This window comes from Suricata suricatta, chromosome 2 (genome assembly GCF_006229205.1).
Source record: "Suricata suricatta isolate VVHF042 chromosome 2, meerkat_22Aug2017_6uvM2_HiC, whole genome shotgun sequence".
In the NCBI taxonomy this organism is placed as follows: Eukaryota; Metazoa; Chordata; class Mammalia; order Carnivora; family Herpestidae; genus Suricata; species Suricata suricatta.
Window position 1 is genome coordinate 2,818,056 of NC_043701.1, and position 19,408 is coordinate 2,837,463.

At 57.8% G+C, this 19,408-nt stretch overlaps 1 protein-coding gene across 3 annotated transcripts in view; it reads right to left on the minus strand.

Annotated features, from left to right (window-relative positions):
* The window catches only part of DPP6 (dipeptidyl peptidase like 6), an 867,370-nt gene that overhangs the window by 14,743 nt on the left and 833,219 nt on the right, over nucleotides 1-19,408 (minus strand). For all 3 annotated transcript variants that reach the window (XM_029921134.1, XM_029921141.1, XM_029921139.1), the window contains exons 17-19: nucleotides 11,513-11,560; nucleotides 2,842-2,940; nucleotides 445-514 (exon numbers count right to left, since the gene is read on the minus strand). In XM_029921134.1, the coding sequence (XP_029776994.1) occupies nucleotides 445-514; nucleotides 2,842-2,940; nucleotides 11,513-11,560 (217 nt within the window). The remainder of the gene's footprint in view (nucleotides 1-444; nucleotides 515-2,841; nucleotides 2,941-11,512; nucleotides 11,561-19,408) is intronic.

Below are 19,408 nucleotides of genomic sequence, written 5' to 3' on the forward strand. Positions count from 1 at the left end.
ATGGAGGATGGAATGTCCGCCTGAGTGTTGGCGGAGGACCCGCGTTCGAGGCAGTGCCGCTCGCGCCGTGCCGCCCTGGGCCAGCAGGGGGAGCCAGCGGGGCGGCCGGCACAACACCCTTGTTCTTGGGGGACCTCTGTGTGTGTGTGGGTGCTCAGAGCGTCCCTGTCCTGCGACTGTTCTGAGCCCGCTCACTGGCAGGAAGGCCGGCATCAGTCCTGGAGCAGAAGGGATGTGGGGCGCGGCCCCCTTCGGTCCACCCGGCGGGACCCCCAGCGCTGTGGGCGCAGCCTGCCACCTCCTGGGGGGGGGGCCAGCCTGCCTTCAGTTTGCACTTGCAACCTCCTCTCCGCCCTTCCTTTCTCCTGCGAGTGCGGGCCTGGGTTTCCAGGGTGTTACTGAGCCCCTTGCAAGCACCGGAGAACAAGAGGCGACAATACTCACACCACCAGGAGCAAGGGGTAGTGCGCGGTGTCAGTGAAGGTCGCGGGCTTGAGGATCTGGACGGGCAAGCCTAGGCGGGAACAGAGCGCAGAGCGGCACGTTAGGGGGGGCAAGGTAGGGGCAGCCTGGGCCGGGAAGGAAAGGGCAGCTGGCCGGGTGCCCTTGGCCGGTCCTGAGTCTTCTCTCTGGGCCTCTGCCTGCTGAGTGACCTTGGGCACACCCCCCACAACTGTCTTGGGCAGCAGCCCAGAGGGAGAGGCCGAGAGCCGGAGTTGGGGAGGGTCCCTCGCTGCCCAGACACTGCAGCAGTGTCTCACTCCTCCCGCTGCCCCGTGGCCCCGGCTGCACAGGCACTAGCCTGCAGACAGCAGGCCAGCAGACCCCGCCTCCTGCGGGGACCCTGCCCACTTTCTCCGGTGACCCCCGAACACGCCTTCCTGCCCAGGTTAGACATTGTTTACTGATGGCCCGACTGGCAATTAAGTTGGAATTAGCAGCTTTTTCAGTAGTTTCTCCGGGCACATCCCAGGTGGTCGGCTGACAGCCTGCTCTGACTAGGGCCTCATTACAGATTCTCGCTGAATGTTAATGGCCTGCAAATCAGATCGATGGCCCAGGGACCGGCCAACAGGCAGGCGTGCCCGTGACCACTGCGATATCCATCAAACAGGGTCCGGGCTGCTCTGGGCTGCCGACAAGCCCGTGGGCGACCTTGGCCACGGCAGGCCGCCTGCAGTGCCGGGAGCCCTTTTGGAAGACGGATCGCTTCCCTCGGGAAAGCCTTGGCCTTGGCGCCGTTAGATGAAAAAACAAAATGTGACAAAATGAGACAGGTCGGCGGGGCCACATCTTTCAGGTTTTCTGTGGCCCCAAAGGGGTGACCTTGAGGTAACAGTCCCCGCACACAGCCTTAGAAACCTCACACCGGAAAGAAACCTCACATGGCAAGGGTTGGAGAGTTGATTATTTGTTTCTGAAGGTCCTTCCCTGCGTTTTCGGGGGCGAGGAGGGCGGTTCAGCGGGGAGCAGTGTGTGCACCGGCCTGAAGAAGGAGGCACCGGGCCCAGGGCAGGAGGAGCAAACTTGCCAGGAGCATGGTCTGGCCTCGGGGGCTGTGGTAGGAAGCAACCGATGTGGGAAGACGCTCCCTGAGGAGGGAGCGTTCTGGAAAGCTCGCTGATGGGAATGGGAGGTGGGTCCAGAGGTGGAAGTTGGCCACAGAGGGCCACCAGGCTGGCTTTACGGAGTGTGGCCTGTGCAAGGGCCCCGTGCATGGCTGTCGTCATGAGCCGTGAATGGACAGCCTCCCTCCCGCTGCCCTGGGGCCTGCGCATCACGGGGCCGTCCTGAGGTCCGCAGAGAGACATGGCAGGGGGAGGCGGTCGGAGCCAACGTGGAGGGGGCTTGCCCGCTTCTTGGTCCTTCCTTCCCTCCCTCCCTCCTTCCATCTAGCATCTGTCCGGTATCCATTTAAACTCATCGAGTGTTCTTGCTTTTCGGATCTTCCTCGCGGAAGGAAATGACAGCTAACTGTGCCGTTTACTGAAGGTTCTTTCGAATGTCAGTGTTCCGAGTGACTGCAGTCCGGGGCGGCATGAAGAACAGAACCAGTCACGGATGCCATCTGTGCAGAAAGGCCACATTTCCCTTGGCCTCTTTCCTGGGAGTACCGACCGGAATCTCGGCAGTGGGAGGCCCCGAACTGTGCAGAGAGGCTTTCTTTCTAGAACACGCTCCCCCGGATGGGGCCGGGGTTTAAGGTAAACAAGTGGTTACTGGTCACTCCGTCGAGTGCACCAGGAGCTGCCCACACGCCTGGGCACACGCCCCACTTCCGGAGAGGTGTCTGCGGTCACCTGCGAGCTGTGGGGCTGCCGGGTGTCCCCACAGAAGCCGGACAGGAGTGCGCCGTGTTCTTCCCGCGGGTCTCGCCGTTTCTCACGCGCGCTCTCAGAGCTGGGACTCCCGCAGCTCTGGGGTGTCCTTGCGCTCTGCCTGGACCCGGGCCCCAGCTGCTCCCTTATTTTCAGCTCTACAATCTCCCCCCGAGCCCCGATGGCGGCCTCTGCGGACACGCTAGTTTCTCTGCGTCCACGTCCCTTTGATGGACTGCCGATCTCCTTAATGAACAGGCAGGCCCGCCAGGCTTTCGGCTCCCCGGACGCCCACCGCTGTCCCTGGTCCAGGGCTGACTGTGTCCTGTGGAATCTGAGTCCGTCCCATGGAGACCCAGGGGGAACCCGACCGGCATGGGGGGTGGTGGGAATGGCCTTGGGCCTGGGGGAAGGGACCCTCTCGGCCCCAATCACTTTTCTTGGCCAGGACAAGGCAAGTCATCACAGCCCCCTTGGTGTAAATAAATAAACGTAGAAAAATAGGGGCCGATGCGGTACTCACTGTAATCGTCAACCTCGAGCTTCCTGTATTCTACTTTAGGCATCTGTCGGTCATGCACGGCCTTCTTTACGTGTTCGTTTGTTTCTAGATCGAAAATTTCTGAGAGAGGGAAAGAAAAACGACACCGTCAGACTCAGCAATTATTTACTGAAGCCAAGCGTTTTCCTGTGCATCAGACCACTAATTCCTACACGGGGCTGGAGGTGAAGATCACTACCTCTTTGGCGCAGACTAGGAAACTGAGACGTTAAATAATCTGCTCCCGCTACTGGACAAGGTGGAGCGCCCAGTCTCAGGTCAGGAGTGTGGGCAGATGGGAGACTCCTCCCCGTTTCAGGCAACCCCCCGCCCCCAGAAGTTGTCTCTTCCACAGGGCATTTCTCACTCACACGTACAGGTCTGGGTGCGCCTTATCCCGAGAGACTGCTGGTTTTGGGAAGCCAGCAGCACCTACCTGTCAGGACAGATGAGTTTCTAAATATAGTGGCCGCAAAAAGCCACAGAAGGAAAGGAAAGTAGAGGCTGGGGTGGGCTTTTTATTACAATGTTACAGGAAGAGCGGATTCAGATCTCACCCTACCCATACAGCGCTCTGACTCAGGACACCGTGATCTGGGCGATCCTATTGGCTGGCGGGTGATGCAGCGGGACTGGCGCTTTCCCCTCCAGATTAGAGCGAGACAGGCCAGTCCCGAGCCGACCCCTTCCAGGCAGGTGCACCCCCTGGGCACTTCTCCAGGGGCAAGCATGCTCTCATCAGCCCATTCTCTAATCTCTGACTGACACGGTCCTTCCTTCATCTGCTATATAATAAAAACCACTGCGTTTGACTTCCTTCTTCCTTTCTCACTCCGAGCCTACGTGTGGGGACACCTTGTGGCCCGTCCTGAAAAGAAATTTTGTCTTCAAGGAACTCCACCTTGGAAACCTCCATGAATATTTTAAACAGTAAACACACCCTCCATGTAGTGCTATACTGAACGGTGACCCGTCCCCATAGAAACCCCCTTTAAGAACAACAGGTCCCCTAAGTGACACACCATTAGCACAAAGGCACCTGGAGGCCAAAAATCGCCCTGTGAACAGGAGGCTCCAGGGGCGCTCAGGGACCCGAGGGAACAGAGCCGGGGGGAAAGTGACAGTTCCCACTGCAGGACACAGATCTGAACATTCAGGTTTGATGAAAAGGTGAGGCAGGGAGGTGGTAAAACTCATTTTCAAACAGGTAGAGTTAAAGGTGAAAAAACTCTAACGTTGGACCAATATCATGAAAGATTCTGAACACCTCATGGCAGGCAAGAGATGGGGCCCTTGGGGACAGTGGGTCAGGACGGCTGTCTGCAGGGGATGTGCAGGGAGGTCCCAGCACACTTGACCTCGACTCTGAGACCCGGAGACGTGGCTGAGAGATGGCGCACTCTCTCTTCCGGTCACGCATGCAGGTCAGGGAAGGAGCGCTGCCCAGGGTGGCGGGTGGCCCCACTGCCCACCCGGGTCTGCGGCCCAGACGCCTCAGAGAGCCGACACCGCACTCAGGTTTTGCTGAGTCTAAATGCCCTGAGCCCATTAACGGCATTGTGGGCAGTCAGGGGAGATAAGTTGGTTTGTGAAATTTTGACTATTTCTTATTGGTATCCTAGTCACAATGATAGGGCAGGGGGACTAGAAGGCAGGTCTGCAGGATAAGGAGAAAATTAGCATTTTTTCTAGTTCTTTGCTGCCACAGAACTTCTGCACTTGCTGTTCCCTTTGACGGACCTTTCTCTGCCGGCTTCTCCATCAGGCCAAACAACACCGTGTCAAGCAGATACCCATATCGGGTACCCTCTTCACATCACGGGTGAGAGCGGGGTCATTTGCCTGCCTGTCTTTCCTGCCCTCCAACCCCCCAGGCATCAGTGTTTGGTCCCATCCCATGGACAAAGCTCATGAGTTTCCAGTCACCTGAGTAGATGTGGAAATCCAGTTCATACCCTGGAAATGGTGCATCCCCACAGGAGCGGAGTCTGGGTTTCTCCCCAGACTTTCCCCCTGTTCCCACATGGCCTCTTTCCAGGGCCCCAAGAGGGCCTCTGCTGCAGAAGCTGGGGGTGGGGGGACCGGGAGGCCCCCCTGGGGGCTTCAGAAGCCTGGGGGCTCTCAGGGGCTCCCAAGGTTTCAGGCCTGTCGCATGGTGAGAGTTGACGCAATCCAAACCTCTCCACCATTGCTCCCCGCATGGAACGCCCCACGAGGAAACCAAAGCACACTTCCATTGCACTGATGGGAAAGCATGTGGCACTTGAAGGACTTCGGGCAGACACAGGTTAAACTGAGTTAATGCCAGGATCAGGATGGAAGTCAGAGGCGCTGGCCCAGACCTGTGCTCAGTGTGGGAGCTGGTGCCCGGATCCTTCTGGGAGTCACCTGGAAGTCTCAGCCCTCAAGGAACCTGCCGTCCCTCCCTCCTGGGTGCCCACCAAACGAGCCCAGGGGGAGGCAGGGAAGGGACTAGGGGTGTGCAGATGTGGGTCAGGCTGGACGACGGGAATCAGCCGGCACACGACCAGACCGTCTTCACCAACAAGAACAAGGGTGGCCCCACGCATTTGCTTCCGGGGTGCCGGCGACAGCCTCAGCTGCGGACGTTTGCTGGTGGCCAGGCCAGCCAGACCTCCAGAGTTCAAAACGCCAGAGACCCGCACAGGGCCTCTCCGGGGGTCGCGCTGCGCCCCTCTCTCCGCGGGTATGTGTTTGAATCTTTCTGGCGGCACTCAGCAACCTCCAGGGCTGATCCCGGAGACATCTTGTCCGGAGCCTGCGGTGTCGTTTTGCTGCCCACCGAGCTCAGCTCGCCTGGCGTTCTCGGGGGCAGAGGCTCGCCTCCGGAGCCGCCCGGCCGTTCCCCGACCCGGGGCGCCGGCGCCCAGCGTGAGCCGCGCCGTACAGGCTGCGTTTGAGCAGCTCTGCGTTGAAATCCCACCCTTCACAGAGGCGCCCAAGCAACAGACTATTAAATTTAGTTAAATATTAGATTTCTCATTTAATGATTGCCCACACAACTGGTGTTATCAGCAGAGAGCTGGCTGGCCCACAGGGGAGTTGAGTTAAGCCATTTTATTTGTTCCCATAATTGCATTCAAAGAAGGCAGGAGCTCAGCAGAGGAAATAAGAGAAGATTGGCATGTTCCCCAAGGACCTTTCTTTTGACTTCAGGGCCGGGGGACCTCCAGTCTGGAGCGTACAAATGGCCACTCCTTAATTAAATGTGAGCCCCCTCTAATATTTGGTGGAATTAGCTATTATCAGATCTGGACACGATGAGACTGCGGAGGCAGACGCCTGCTCACGGGGCCGCCTCCCTGGCCGTGTGCCCCAGCGGGCGGAGGCGGCGTGGCCCCTGGGCTCTTCCCAGGCCCTGCTGGTTCAGGGAGGCGGTGACGGAGTCAGCACTGACTCAGGGCTGAACCGGCTGAAATGTGACCAGAATCTAGGAGAAGCCAACGGGCGGCCGACCTGACAAGGGGACCGCTGTCCTTCTCGCACATCTGCAGGGTCAGCACCGCCCTGCCGCGTGGTCCCGGCACCTGCCTGGGTCTGCTGAGCCTGTCCCCGCACACTGCCGATGGCCTCCTCCTGTGGCCCTGCCCCGGCCCGCCGCCCCAGACGGGGGCAGGTGGACGCCACGCCATGGCGCTCGCTGCCGGGACTCCCTGCTCCGCTGGAGAACTCCCTTCTCTGAACCCTGACCGTGCAGCCGTTGGGGCCAGCGTCACACAGTCGGGTAGTAACTGCTCTCTTTGCCCCGTGTGTGTCTTCAGCAGGATTTTAAGGGACTCGAGGGCAGAGTCCCCGTGAGTGAACTGATCTCGGCCCCTCACAATCACCGGCGTCTTGCCAGGCAGGCGAGTGGGTTTAGTCAGGAGCGGCTGTGTGTGGCCTGGGCTGACGTGGCCCCGCCCCACAACGAGCCACACTTCTGGGCGCAGCGGTGGGGAGGGGGTGTGAGGACGCCAGCGCAGGGCTGGGAGGCTCGTGGGCGTTGTTCCGTCTGTCAGCCACATGCACGCTCGCCCAGATGTGCTGGGTTCTGGTCTGAAACGACCCATCTGTCGATCTGATCACTCCGGTCCCCGCACAGGCTGCCTGTGTGTGAGGCCCTGGGGTCCAGACAACTCTCCGGACACACAGGCAACGTGGGTTTGACTGGATGCGTCGTTCCATGCTTGGGGACGTCTGGACACTCTGACGTCCGTCTCCCCTCTTGACCGGCAGGCCACGGCCGATGGAGCACGCTGCGGTCCGTGGGCGGTGACTCAGGAAAAGATGGGGAGGGGCCGGGGGGCCCCCCGGGCAGCGAGGGCCGTGTGAGCAAGGCCGGGACACCCGGCAGCTCAAGTGTCCCACCGGCTCACAAAAGGACTGTCCTGATGTCCGTCCGCTGCAGCGGGGGTGGCTTTGCATCTTGGTACAAACCCATGTGAGGAAGAGGAGAATCCTGTCCCCGAGTGCGGGGAAGGCAGCGGGCTGGGCAGTCGGGTCTCTTGGGGCCCTTGGGGTCCGCCAGTCCACAGTCGAGTACCCTGAGGGGGCGCCGGGGGGCTCGGCCGGTTAGGCACCCCACCCTTGGCTTCGGCTCAGGCCATGATCTCACGGTTCCTGAGTTCGAGCCCCATGTCGGGCTCTGCGCTGACAGCTTGGAGCCTGCCTGGCGCTCCCCCCGCCATCCCCTCCCCAGCTCGTGCTCTCTCTCTCATTCTCAAAAATTAATAAATAAACCCAAGAAAGCAATGCAAAGAGCACGCTGTGGGGTGCTGCCTGTGAGCACACACCGCGCCCACCTCCACCGCCCTGCGCTCCTCCCGCCGGCCGCGGAGCAGAGCGGTCCCCCCTCAGCCTTCCGGTACAGCAGCCACGCACTAGCTGTGCTTTTGTTGCTTTTCCTCCCCCAGTACCTGAGCTGTTTGAATACTCAGGCACCAGATGAGCACCCTTTGGTCCCAGCCATAATCACGCCCTGAAGGAAACAGCTCTTAAATAATTCAGAGTCACATCTGTGAACGCCCCGCAGGCTCTGCTCGAAGATAAGGTTTCCTAAAGGGAAAGAAGTCAAATATTCCCAGGGTGGCTCTGGGGCTACGGGGAGGAGGAGGCAGGACGGAGGATTCTGAAACAGTAATTTCAAATTTCGGGGCAGGGCTGGGATGGATGCACCGACCGGCCCAGAGCCGAGCTCGGAGCTCCAGGGCCCGTCTGGCGCCTGGCGCGCAGGCTTCCGCAGCTCCCACCCGCGGTGCCTGTCACTGCCCAAGGGCGCAGGCCACACGCCAGCTGGCAGCCCCGGCTTCCCACGGTCTGCCTTCCCGCCACCGCCGCAGGCACGAGACCCCGAGACCCGTCCCCCTCCCTCTCCGGTCGGAAGGGCCTTCCTGAGGCCCGAGGTGGTTCTGTCACTGCTCGCCCTGTCCAGAGCCGGCGTGCGGTTCACACAGCACTGGGGACGTGGCGCTGAGCCAGATGGCCCCGGGGACGGTTCTGCGGGCTGTGATCGGAGAATCTGCGGTTGTCGGCACGTTGCTATCGTGACGGCGCCATGGTTTCCAGCTACTGCCTCCTGGGGTCCCGGAGAGAGGCCCCCGTGGTCAGGACTACGTGCTCGGGGCCCGTGAGCCGCGGCTCTGGTCCGGGACGAGGCAGTGCGACCCGGTGACCTGCCGTAACGAGGTGTGCGCCGGGCACGGTGTGCGAAGCCCTCGGCGGGCTGGCCACGGTGTCAGACGGCCGCGCCGTCGTGGTGAACGTGGTGAAAGCCCAGCTCCGTCACGACGACGCGGCATCCAGTGGCCAGCGTCAGAGGCTGAGGTTTAAGGGCTCAGTCCTTCCTTCCAGCCCACGGAATACGGCCCCGCCTGCTCCCCGGGGAACCGCATCGTCTCCCTCCGAGCGGGGAGGGGCACGGCACCCGGCTCACTGCGGGTGCAGGACGCAGAGCACAGCACCTGCAGGGGCCCCGCAGGCCGCGTTGACAGCAAGGCCAACGGACGGTGGGCTGAGGCAGAGGCCAGGCTGGAAAGGGGACCCGCTGCTTTCTAGCTGTGTGTGTATTCTAAGCGCATATGACATGTCCTTCTATAAAGACGACATTTGGACACAGGGAGGCACACAGCGAGGCCGTGGGAAGAGGAGGTCTAGCTGTCACAGAAGCCAGGAAACACCCGTACCTGCCAGCAGCCACCAGAATCCGGGGGCGACCTGGGCCAGACCCTCCCTTACAGCCTCCCAACAAAGCCAGCCTGCTGAGCCCTCGCCCTTGAACTCAGAGCCTCCAGAGCCAGACCGAAGACAGCGCCCTGTGGGTGCCGCGCTGGGACGGGAGCCCCAGGACACCTGCACGCAAAGAGTCTGGTGGTGGCGCTTCCAGCAACTGTTACCACTGGGCAATGAGACCCCGCGTTAATCTGAGGCGCGGAGCTGGGGGAAAGCTTAGACAGCAGGGCCCGGGCCTATGCTGTGACTGGTGAGAGGAGGGTCACGGTCCCTGGGACTCCCCCGTGCTTCGCCCTCTCTCCGTCTTCCGCCATTCTGTATCATGAAGCCACTCGAGGGCGGGAGTGAGGAGCTGGGCCAGCGGTGGGGCAGGTGGAGGGGGGGTGACGGCTGAGCAGGTGCAGCAGCCGGGGACGCACACAGAGAGCCGCGTGTCCCGCCTGCTGACGCGGCTGCGGGGCTGCGAATCCCATCACACAGCCAATCCCAACTGGTATGCGAGGTTTGTCTACTTTAAAATAAGCCTTAGGGTGCCTGGGGGCTCAGTGGGTTGGGCGTCTGGCTTCGGCTCAGGTCATGATCTCTCAGCTCGTGGGTTCGAGCCCTGAGTTGGGCTCTGTGCTGACAGCTCAGAGCCTGGAGCTGCTTGGATCCTGTGTCTCTCTCTCTGCCCCTCCCCTGCTTGTGCGCTCTCTCTCTCTCTCAAAAATAAACACTAAGAAAAAAAAGAAATAGCACTTGCACCCTGCTGCGTGCAGGAGTGAGGGCGTCCGTGGCGCGGCGTGGACGGCGGGAAGCACCAACGTGAACCGGCCACTGGCCACACACCTCCTTCAGTGTTCCCAGACTGCGGATTTTTAAGAAGGGAACACCTTCATGACATATCGGGATTGCCTGTGTCCTCTTCGTGTTAACAAATACCCTCAAGGGAACAAGACACGTTTTCTTCAGAAGCAAGGATGCCCCAGGGGAGGCTGTGTGCACCACTTCCACCGTGTGCGGTGAAATCCATAGCGGAGGAGACTCTCTCTCACGTGAACGCTACAGGGCTGCGCGCTGTGTCTGTCGACCCCGCAGACGCCTGCCTTGGGGCGGGGGTCCCGGGGGTCCCGGCCCGAGCCGCTGCACAGCCTCCCCATTGGCTCTCCCAGCCCTTGTGCCGGAACAGCCGGCAGCCTGTGGCCGGGCGGCGGGGGTGGGGCGCAGCCCAGGTAATCGGTGTCCGACCCTGTCCCTACTGCGGCCAGACCCCCAAACCTCACAGGCTCCTAGAACCGCCCCACAGTTGTGCTGGAGATGAGGTCCGGGGCCGGGTCCCCCTTAACCCTGCACTACCTCCCTCCCGCCCCAGCAAGGACAGAGGAAGGCCAACGCATCCCACGCCCCACCTTCTCCCCCTGAGGGCCCCTAGAGGGTTCTGAGTGGGTTGTATATCCATCTGATGTCTATCTTTTTGACTTTTTCTTTTGTATTTAAGTTATTTTGAAAATCTATTTCTGATTTTATTTTTTAATTTGGAATTTCTAGTCATTATTTGGTGAGTTTTGTGGAAAATGTCATTTGGGATTAGGCTCCAAAGGCTGTCTCTTTAAATAAATCTTTGGAACACTTTGACCACTTTTTAACCAGTGTCTAAACAGACCATGGGAGACCCCCCTCTTCCCCCTTGGCAAGTCCGCTAGGAGCCCCGCCGCCGACACAGGGGTAGGAGTCACTGACACGGTGGGTGATGTTCAAGGAAGTGCGGAGTCATGCCTGCTGTCAGGGCTGAGGCCTGACTTCCTGTTCTTAGGAGCCGGGGCAGGTGGTCCCCGGTGGGAAGGGGTGAGGGGCTGGGAGGAAGGAGGCTCCTCGGGGGCGGGGCAGAGAAGGCCAAGAAGGGGATGCACCGAGAGCGGCCTTCTCTATTCTCAGCTCCAGGGAGGGTCCACCGGGGCCTGGACGTCATTTCCAACCCTCTGCGTGATTTCATGTGTGTGTCAGTCTGCACGGGGTCCCTTCGAGCAAAAATGTGCTGGGGGGTCCTCCAGGGTCTCCGGAAAGTTGTGTCCCTGCAGTGGCGTGGACCCGAGGCCCCTCCGTGCCGTGAAGGTGTCCCCACCCACAAGGGCAGAAGAGCCTCAAAGCGCCCCAGGGCACAGGCTCTAGGAGGGGGCGGCCGGGAGGGCCAGGCTGCGGGGCACAGGACCCTGCATGGCCGCGGTGGCCTCCAGGCCTTAGCACGTGTGGGACACCTTCCATCCGGGGGGCTCTGACTGTCCATCACATGGAACCAATACTGTCTCTGGTGGGGGCCACTCCGAACTGCGAGGTCATCCCCGTCTCTGGGTCTCGGATGGGAACTGGTGTGCTGGACTCTCAAAGGCTCCAGTTTCCCCTCTGCCATGGCACCAGAAGTTTCCAGAAGAGAGAGAAAGGCACTTACTTTTCTTATCTGTTGTGTTGTGCACGGTCACCGTGGGGACTCCAGGACCTGGGCAGGTGGGAGGAAAGGCCAGACAAGAAACAGAAAGAGGGTTGTTAGTTTAGTCGAAACGCGAGGGAACCCTTCCTTCCAGCCCGCACACGGCAGGGGCAGCGGTGGGGGGGGAGGGGCCCGGGCCAGCCCTGGGCTGCAGGCCCTGTGTGTTACTCTGCGCCCCGGCGCATCACAAGGAGCCCGATGAAAACTCCCCGTTTTCACGCTGCTGAAGCACACACACCATTTTACGGCCCAACTTGCCCCCCCCCCCCAGTCCCCGCGCCGACATGAACCCCCCGCCGCGCGGTGTCCAGGTGACCGGCTCCAGGGGCCAGTCCGGGTGACTTCCTCCCGGAGCAGCAGCCCCTCCGTTGGCCTCTGGGACTCTGGGAACACCTGACAACACGCAGGGACCGAGCGGGATTCTGTCACAGACATTCGCCGGTGCCTCCGTCTCCCCGTGCCCACGCCTGCTTGCAGCTTCCTGCTGCCAGGACCCAGGGCCCCGGGGTGTGAGGGTGGACACGGGCCTCCTTGGCTGCGGTCAGTGGCCAACATCCTTATTCTCTGGAGCAGGAAGAAAATCCAGAAAGCACAGGGGCTTTCCAAATCATTTTGGTATCATTTTGGTGGTGCACCACGAGGCGGGTGATCTATCCCTTCTTTGCCCCAGACGCTGGTGTGGCTCTTTTCTTCACTGAGGTCGCTGCTCAAATGCCTTCTCCAACCACCACTGGCCCAGGCCACCAGCCCCTGTCTGTCCCTGCTCCCTTCCCCTTTACAGAGGCCACTGTCACATTCTGTAAAGTTGGGTCCTTACAACAGAGATTTTCGGGACTTGCTCACTGTCCTGGTGTTGGGCCGCACTGGGTGCAAGCTCCAGAATTTACAGGGACACAGCGAGAGGCTGCCTTGCTGCCGTGGGTTCCAGCACCGGGATTGTACTTGGGATGTCGTTGGAACCTGACTACACACTCGGCGTGAGTGCTCAGTGTGATCACAGAGCGTCCAGGAGGGAGCTGTGTGACCCTGGGGGGCTGGGGACCGTGAAGGCAGGGAGAGGAAGGAGCAGGCAGGCTGGGAGCAGGGGGCGGACACGGGTCTGTCATGGGGCCCTGGTGGCCGGGTTGTTTCCTGCTCTGCATCAGACCGGTGACTCTGGGCAGCTCTGAGCTCACAGAGATGGGCTGTGTCTCTGCTGGGGGCCCTGGACTGTTGGGGAGAGGGCTGGCCAGAGTTCGGCTCCCTTGGGGTCACTGTAACTTCTGTGCGCTTCTCTGGGCCCATGGCCCAGTGGCTCAGTTGAGAGCCACAGAACCTGCCACAGATCCACCATCCTCAGGCTGGAGGGTCGTGGCTGCAGACTGGTCCCTGTCCAGCGCCCAGAGAGGAGGCCCCAGACCAGCGAGGGGGTCCCAAGGACCGCCGAGGGGCAAGATGGGGCTGGCTCGGAGGACACCCCAGACCCCGGCTGAGCTGAGCCCCAGACACTGTCCAGGGCACATCCGGAGTGCGGGAGGCCTTGGGGCCTTGCCCCCTTCACCGTTCACCCACAGGTCGGATTGTCCACACAACACGCAGGGTATCAATTACATGTGCATTTCAGATAAACACAGCAGGCTTTCTTAGTATAAACATGCCCTGTGCAGTATTTGGGACTCACCACTACAAAAACATTATTTGTTGTTTACCTGAAATTAAAGGGAACTGCATGTCCTGTGTTTTTATTTGCCAAATCTGACACTGCCTCCCCAGGGGGGAGGCGGCGGCAGTCTGAGCGTGTAGGTGTTTAAATCGGAAGAGACAGCACTCGCCGAAAGGGATTTAGACATTGGCTGTGGGCTTAAATTATTGAATCACACTATGTTTCCTGGTTCGAAGGCCCATTTTGCCCCGTGGGGAGCTCATGTGGATGAACAGATCACTTATGGAGAAAAAGAGAATCTACATCTAGTTCCCCTGCACATTTCACGGTGAGCAAATTTGCAAACGGACGTATCCTACATTTTTATTAATAATGTAAACAATTATTATTTATTTAGTGCCTACTACGTAAAGGCGCTCGACGAGATGTTTAATATGAATAATTCATACTCCCCATGGCAGCCCCACATGCCGGCGCTTCTAACCGTATTTTACAGATGAGAAAACACAGGTTCTGAGACTCAGGTCTTTCACCTCATCCGTACAGTAAGACACTCCTCCCCCCTCAAGTCTTAATTCGTGAACTTGAGAGGTGCTGCTAAAAATGCAGACAGTAAAGAAAGGAATAAAGTGACTGACCCCCACCTCCCAGAGGTGGCCTCAATGTCTCTAAAAGGTCTTAGGGTGATTGTGTGTGTGTGTGTGTGTGGGTGTGTGTATGTGTGGTCATATTTACACACACACAGATATGGAGACAGGTTCAAGGAACGTAAAAACCCCTGCATACAAACCAGCAGCTTTGGCAAATCTTAAGGCTACTGCCTTAGTGTTTTTTTAAAAAATAAATCGTAAGTCCTGGGTTAGAGGACACCCGTGTACCCTTCCGTGATCTCAGCCTGCTCCCTCCCAGAGGCAGCCATTCCCTTGAAGTCACTATCTTCCTGAACATTTAAATGATACTTCTGCGGGGCGCCTGGGGGGCTCAGTGGGTTGTGCGTCCGGCTTCGGCTCAGGTTGTGATCTCACAGTTCGTGGGTTCGAGCCCCGTGTCGGGCTCTGTGCTGACAGCTCGGAGCCTGGAGCCTGCTTCAGATTCTATGTCTCCCTTTCTCTATGGCCTTTCCCTAGTGCGCTCTTGTTCTCTCTCTCAAAATACAAATAAACATTAAAAGAATTAAAGGGCATTTTTGCCACACGGTGTGCTCACCATCTTATCTGCGCCTCACACACTGAGCGCAGCGTCTGGAGACGGGGCCGAAGGGGCGGCTCGAGAGTGAGCAGCTGTCTGGAGTCAGCACAGCCGGGAGACGGGACCACCCTCGTGCCGCACGGCCGACAGCCCCAGGGCGGGCGCGCCTGCACACACCCCTGCACACACTCGCCAGGAGGCGCCCAGGAGACTGCTGTCAATGGCGACTCTGCCTGAGCACCAGCCGCCAAGAGGCCAAGAGTGGGAGACGGGCGGCTGAAATCCGCATTCACACGGAGAGGGTCAGAGGGCGCAGGAGATGAACAATACACAAATACACACCTACCGACTGGACTAACGTGAAAAACATAAAGTTGCCGAATGGTAAACACTGTAACCTGTAATTATGTATGAACTTCTGCAAAGCGGTGACACTTTGTAACAGATTCCGTCACATGGATGCCCTGTGCTCTATCTGGCGCTTCCCTCTGGACGGAAATCCAGGCCGTCGCCCTTGGTTCTCGGTACCGTAAACGGAGCTGCAGAAACTCGCTCCCGCACAGCTCTGCGCGGACGAGACGGTCCGGGCAGCCGGCCCCCAACCCCGCAGCGGCTGCGGTCGCAGGCCTCATGGTCCGCGTTCACCAAACCGGACGCAGGTTTCGAACACAGGGCCCCTACGTTCAGTGCTTTAAAAATGGTTTATTTCTTGCTAAGGTCACGTCCTGCTAAATGCTACAGCGCTGGGCCCTCCATGCAGCGTCCCCATTCGTCCTGGGACCCGGGCCGGAGCCCTCGTCGGGGACACCACGGCTCACAGCAGGAGGGGGCCACGGGGGCTCACTGGGGACACCCCGGCTCACAGCAGGAGGGGGACACACAGGGGCTCCTGTGACCTCTGGCCCTGCTGCCCTTCTCACCGGCTCGGGGGCCTCTGGCTGTCGGGGCGGGAGGAACCTGTCTTGAGGGGTGGGGTCACAAGGCGATGTGGAGGGTCTCGGGGGTGTGAGAGACACAGGCCGGCCGTCTACCGCCTCAGGCAGAGGGATCCGAGTCCTAGTTGACAGTGTCCACGCACTCTGACTCGCAGTGGGGGGGGGGGGACGGATCTAAATCACAACGACAGAATGTGCTTTACCGCTCCAGGGCGCAGACACTGTACTTGGTGTTGGTTTAATGTACCTTTTTCACATCGTGAGTGCAGTGGGACATCTTTTCAGGTTTATTGGACATCTGCTGTGTGTATGTGTGTGTGTGCGCACGCGTGCGTGTGTGTGTGTGTGTGAGCGTGCAAAGCGCCCTTTCCTGCCCTCGTCCACCACAACCATGCTGGGGCCTGTCCCTATGCTATTTAGGGATCTCGCTCTCCACTATCACTGCAGAAGCTTCTCCTGTGTTGTCCCTAATCTGTCACTCAGAAAGTGCCCCTGGTACCAATGGTGGCAATTGTCACGCTGAACTGCAATTAAAAAAAATGTAACTGCTCCTACCAGGTTCCCACCACACCCCCAGGGAAGAGCAGACAGACAGACACGCACACTCTGAATTCCTCGTGCTGGAAACCGTGTCCCCCGGTGCCCGCTCGGAATCTGGGACTCAGCGCTGGGCAGAGAGTGTTTGCTGAACGGACTGGTGGCTAACGGACAAAGCCGCTCTCAGCACGTGCTTGGCCGTGACATGACAAGGCGGCACCTTCAAATCACGCGAAGGAAGGCTCTCCTCAGCCCATCCCACGTCTCCGTGTTTCATAACCCAGGTTCTCGGCTCTCCGTGGCTGCGTGGTCTCCCCTCGGCCCCCACGCCCTCTGGCTCTAAGTGCCAGGGATGACTGCCTCCGTCTACAGGGTTTGAAGGAGGACTTTTCCTTGAGAGCCATGTCACAGCCATGCCGTATTCACCACCATTTTAATCTAGAATAGTCTTCAGAACAGCCAAACAGAAACAAAACATAGAAATACATTTAAAGAGGACACAAAACAGAAGTTAAAAAGCAGCCCCTGTGTATCACGTAAGCCTCTCGATTCTTTTTTTTATTTTTAAAGTTTTTTTTAAATGCTTTATTTATTTTTGATACAGAGAGAGACAGAGCATGAGAGGGGGAGGGGCAGAGAGAGAAGGAGACACAGAACCAGAAGCAGGCTCCAGGCTCTGACCTAGGTGTCAGCACAGAGCCTGATGCTCTGAGCTAGCTGTCAGCACAGAGCCTGACGCGGGGCTCGAACCCACGAACGTGAGATCTGACCTGAGCTGAAGTCGGAGGCTTAACCAACTGAGCCATCCAGGCGCCCCAAGCCTCTCGATTCTAACCTTCCAGATCCTGTCTGAAGGTCAGAGCCTCCTCCGGGAGGCACAGCTTTCTCTGGGCTTTTAGATCATCCAGGTGGTTCTCTGACTTCTATGATGGTCACGCTCCTCAGAATTGGCAGATAATTTAGAAAAACACTTAAATCACAAAGAATTTTCTCATAAGAGAGAAAGAAAAAGTAGGAGATTCTCAGTTTGGAATAAGATGCTTAGACTTTGTGGTACTTTGACTAGACCTGGGCCAGCATTCACGTACGATTTCTCTAAGAAAAGAAGGGGCGTGCTGAATGCACCAACAGCATATCCAGGATTGGGGGAGAGTGTGTAATGAAAAGGGGGATCCCTGCACCCATTTAAACAAGAATACTTTCACTAATGAGTCTTAAGAGGGTTCACAGTTTCAGAAGTTTGAAACTGTTTTTCCTTCTTCTTCTTCCAAGAAAACCTAGCGCACATCCAGCCGACAACTCGCTGATTCGATGCGTTGTTTGGTACAAAGCTCTTGGCTATGCTGTCACTGCTGAAAGGCACTGCCTCTCTCCTCCCCGCACACGGTATGGTGACCGAAATCTGGAAAATCTGGTTTTTTCTTTATAGACAACCGGGACCTCACAGAACTCTGCCCAACGGCCATTCTCCTGACACGTCCTGTTCAGGGTTTCTTCTCACTTGGCATGTAATTCAGTTCAACAAACATATACAGGGATTCCGTGTGTGCAAGGCACGCTGCCAGGTCCAGGGGGAGCAGAGACAGACGGCGTGTCTGCTGTCAGGGACTCACTGTCTAGTCGGGAAGGCAGATATGCACAAAAATAGGCTTTGATGCCACATCACAAGCGCGATCACCAGAGGTGCGTGGCTCAGAGGTCCGCACGTCGGCTCCCGCAGGCAAGGACGAGGTCGGGGAACCTGCTGTGGTCCCAGCTCGGTGCCTTTTCTCCTCTGGGTCTCGCGTGCAGAATATGGTGAGACTTGCATTGTGGGCCACTTGTTCTGCGAGTGTTCCGCCAGGCGAGCGGACGAGTGTTCCTGATAAATTTTCACTTGATAAATGAGCAATGCCTTGCAATACCAGTAGTATGTGATGCTGAATGTCACATGATCACAACGAGCCAACAGCGCTCTGTCTCTCTCTCTCTGAGGGATTGTGGGTGATCAGCTCCCATGTTTGGATGCTCTGTCTCAGGCCATGGTGTTCGGCAGAAACCAGTGATTTTTCAGAACATTGGAAGGTGCCCACAACTGGCACTTGTGTATTTTAGTCTCTTCAAAGCACAATGGATAGTCCTTTGCTTTTCCATCCAAGAGTAAGCTTAGGAATGCTTTGCTTTATTCTAGGTCAGGCCACCTGCAGATAGAGACCCTTCCTTCTGCTGCCTTGTTGCCAGTTACATTAACTATGGTCGATGACAAGAGTTTATTATTACTGTGCTGTAGTCAGCATCCGTTAGTGACGGTGCAAGTCATCAGCGCCCGTCAGTGATGGTGAAAGTCGTCAGCGTCCGTTAGCGACAGAGAAAGTCGTCAGCGCCCGTTAGTGACGGTGCAAGTCGTCAGCATTGTTAGTGATGGTAAAAGTCATCAGCGCCCGTTAGTGATGGTATAAGTCATCAACATCCGCTAGTGATCGTGAAAGTCGTCCTACACAATAACCCTCATCTCTTGTCTCCCTCACACCAGCCATGAAGGCTTTCAAAGGGAAGTGCAAGTTAATTTGTTTGTTTTTCTTTATATTTTGTATTTTCTTTATTACTTTGCATTATATTAAAGCATTGTAATCATTTTTGTAGGTATACTTTTGGGTTGTGGAACAAATCATCTGAGTTTCCGTTATTTCTTCTGCAGAAATTTGCTTTGATGCACAAGTGCGTTAGATTTACAAGCACGTTTCTGGAATGAATTACACTCGCAAACCAAGGTTTTACTGTATAGGGTTGTCCAGGTCTACGCTTAGGAAGAGTAACAAAGGCGGCCACGACCGCTTGTGGGCACCTACCACCTGCCAGGCACTGTGCTGCCTGTTGGAGACACGCTGCCTCCGTGTCCCTCAGAGAGGCTGGTGGGCCCGTTCCGGAGATAAGGCTCGTATGACCGGAGCCTCCCTCTGAAATGCGGCAGGACCAAGAGGCAGACATGACAGTCTAGACTCGTACTGGGAACCAGATTCTCTTTTCAGCCTTAAGTGGAGACCAGGAGGGCAGGAGGGCAGGAGGGCAGGAGGGCAGGAGGGCAGGAGGGCAGGAGGGCAGGCACAGCTCTCTGCTCCTTCTCAGGCTGCCCTTCTGGGGCCGGGACAGTTGTGCTCGGTCTGAGGACATGGGACACACTTCTGGAAGCATACAGTTATGTCTCACTGTCAATTCCTCTCTGCAACTGGGCGAAACAGCCCAGACCCCGTTCTGTACGTGCACGTCTGTTGCCATCCCTTCCTGGTGCACACTTACATTCACGCGGTGCACGCACGTGTGAACATGCATGGGTAGATGTAAGAACATTTGTTAGGATTCTCTCTGTCCTGACATTTCTGAAGTCCTTGGTAGGGAAGCCTGTGTCACAGCTGGTGGATCCTTGGACACGCAGTGAGGAGTGTTAACACGTTCAAACCTGGATGCAGAACTGAGCGTTTGCCGACAGAGCGACCTCGTTCTACTTGCTCAGTCTTTGCTTACAAAGACATAAAAACAATATTTGTCTTTCTAAAAACTTTGGTCAGTGATAGAGAC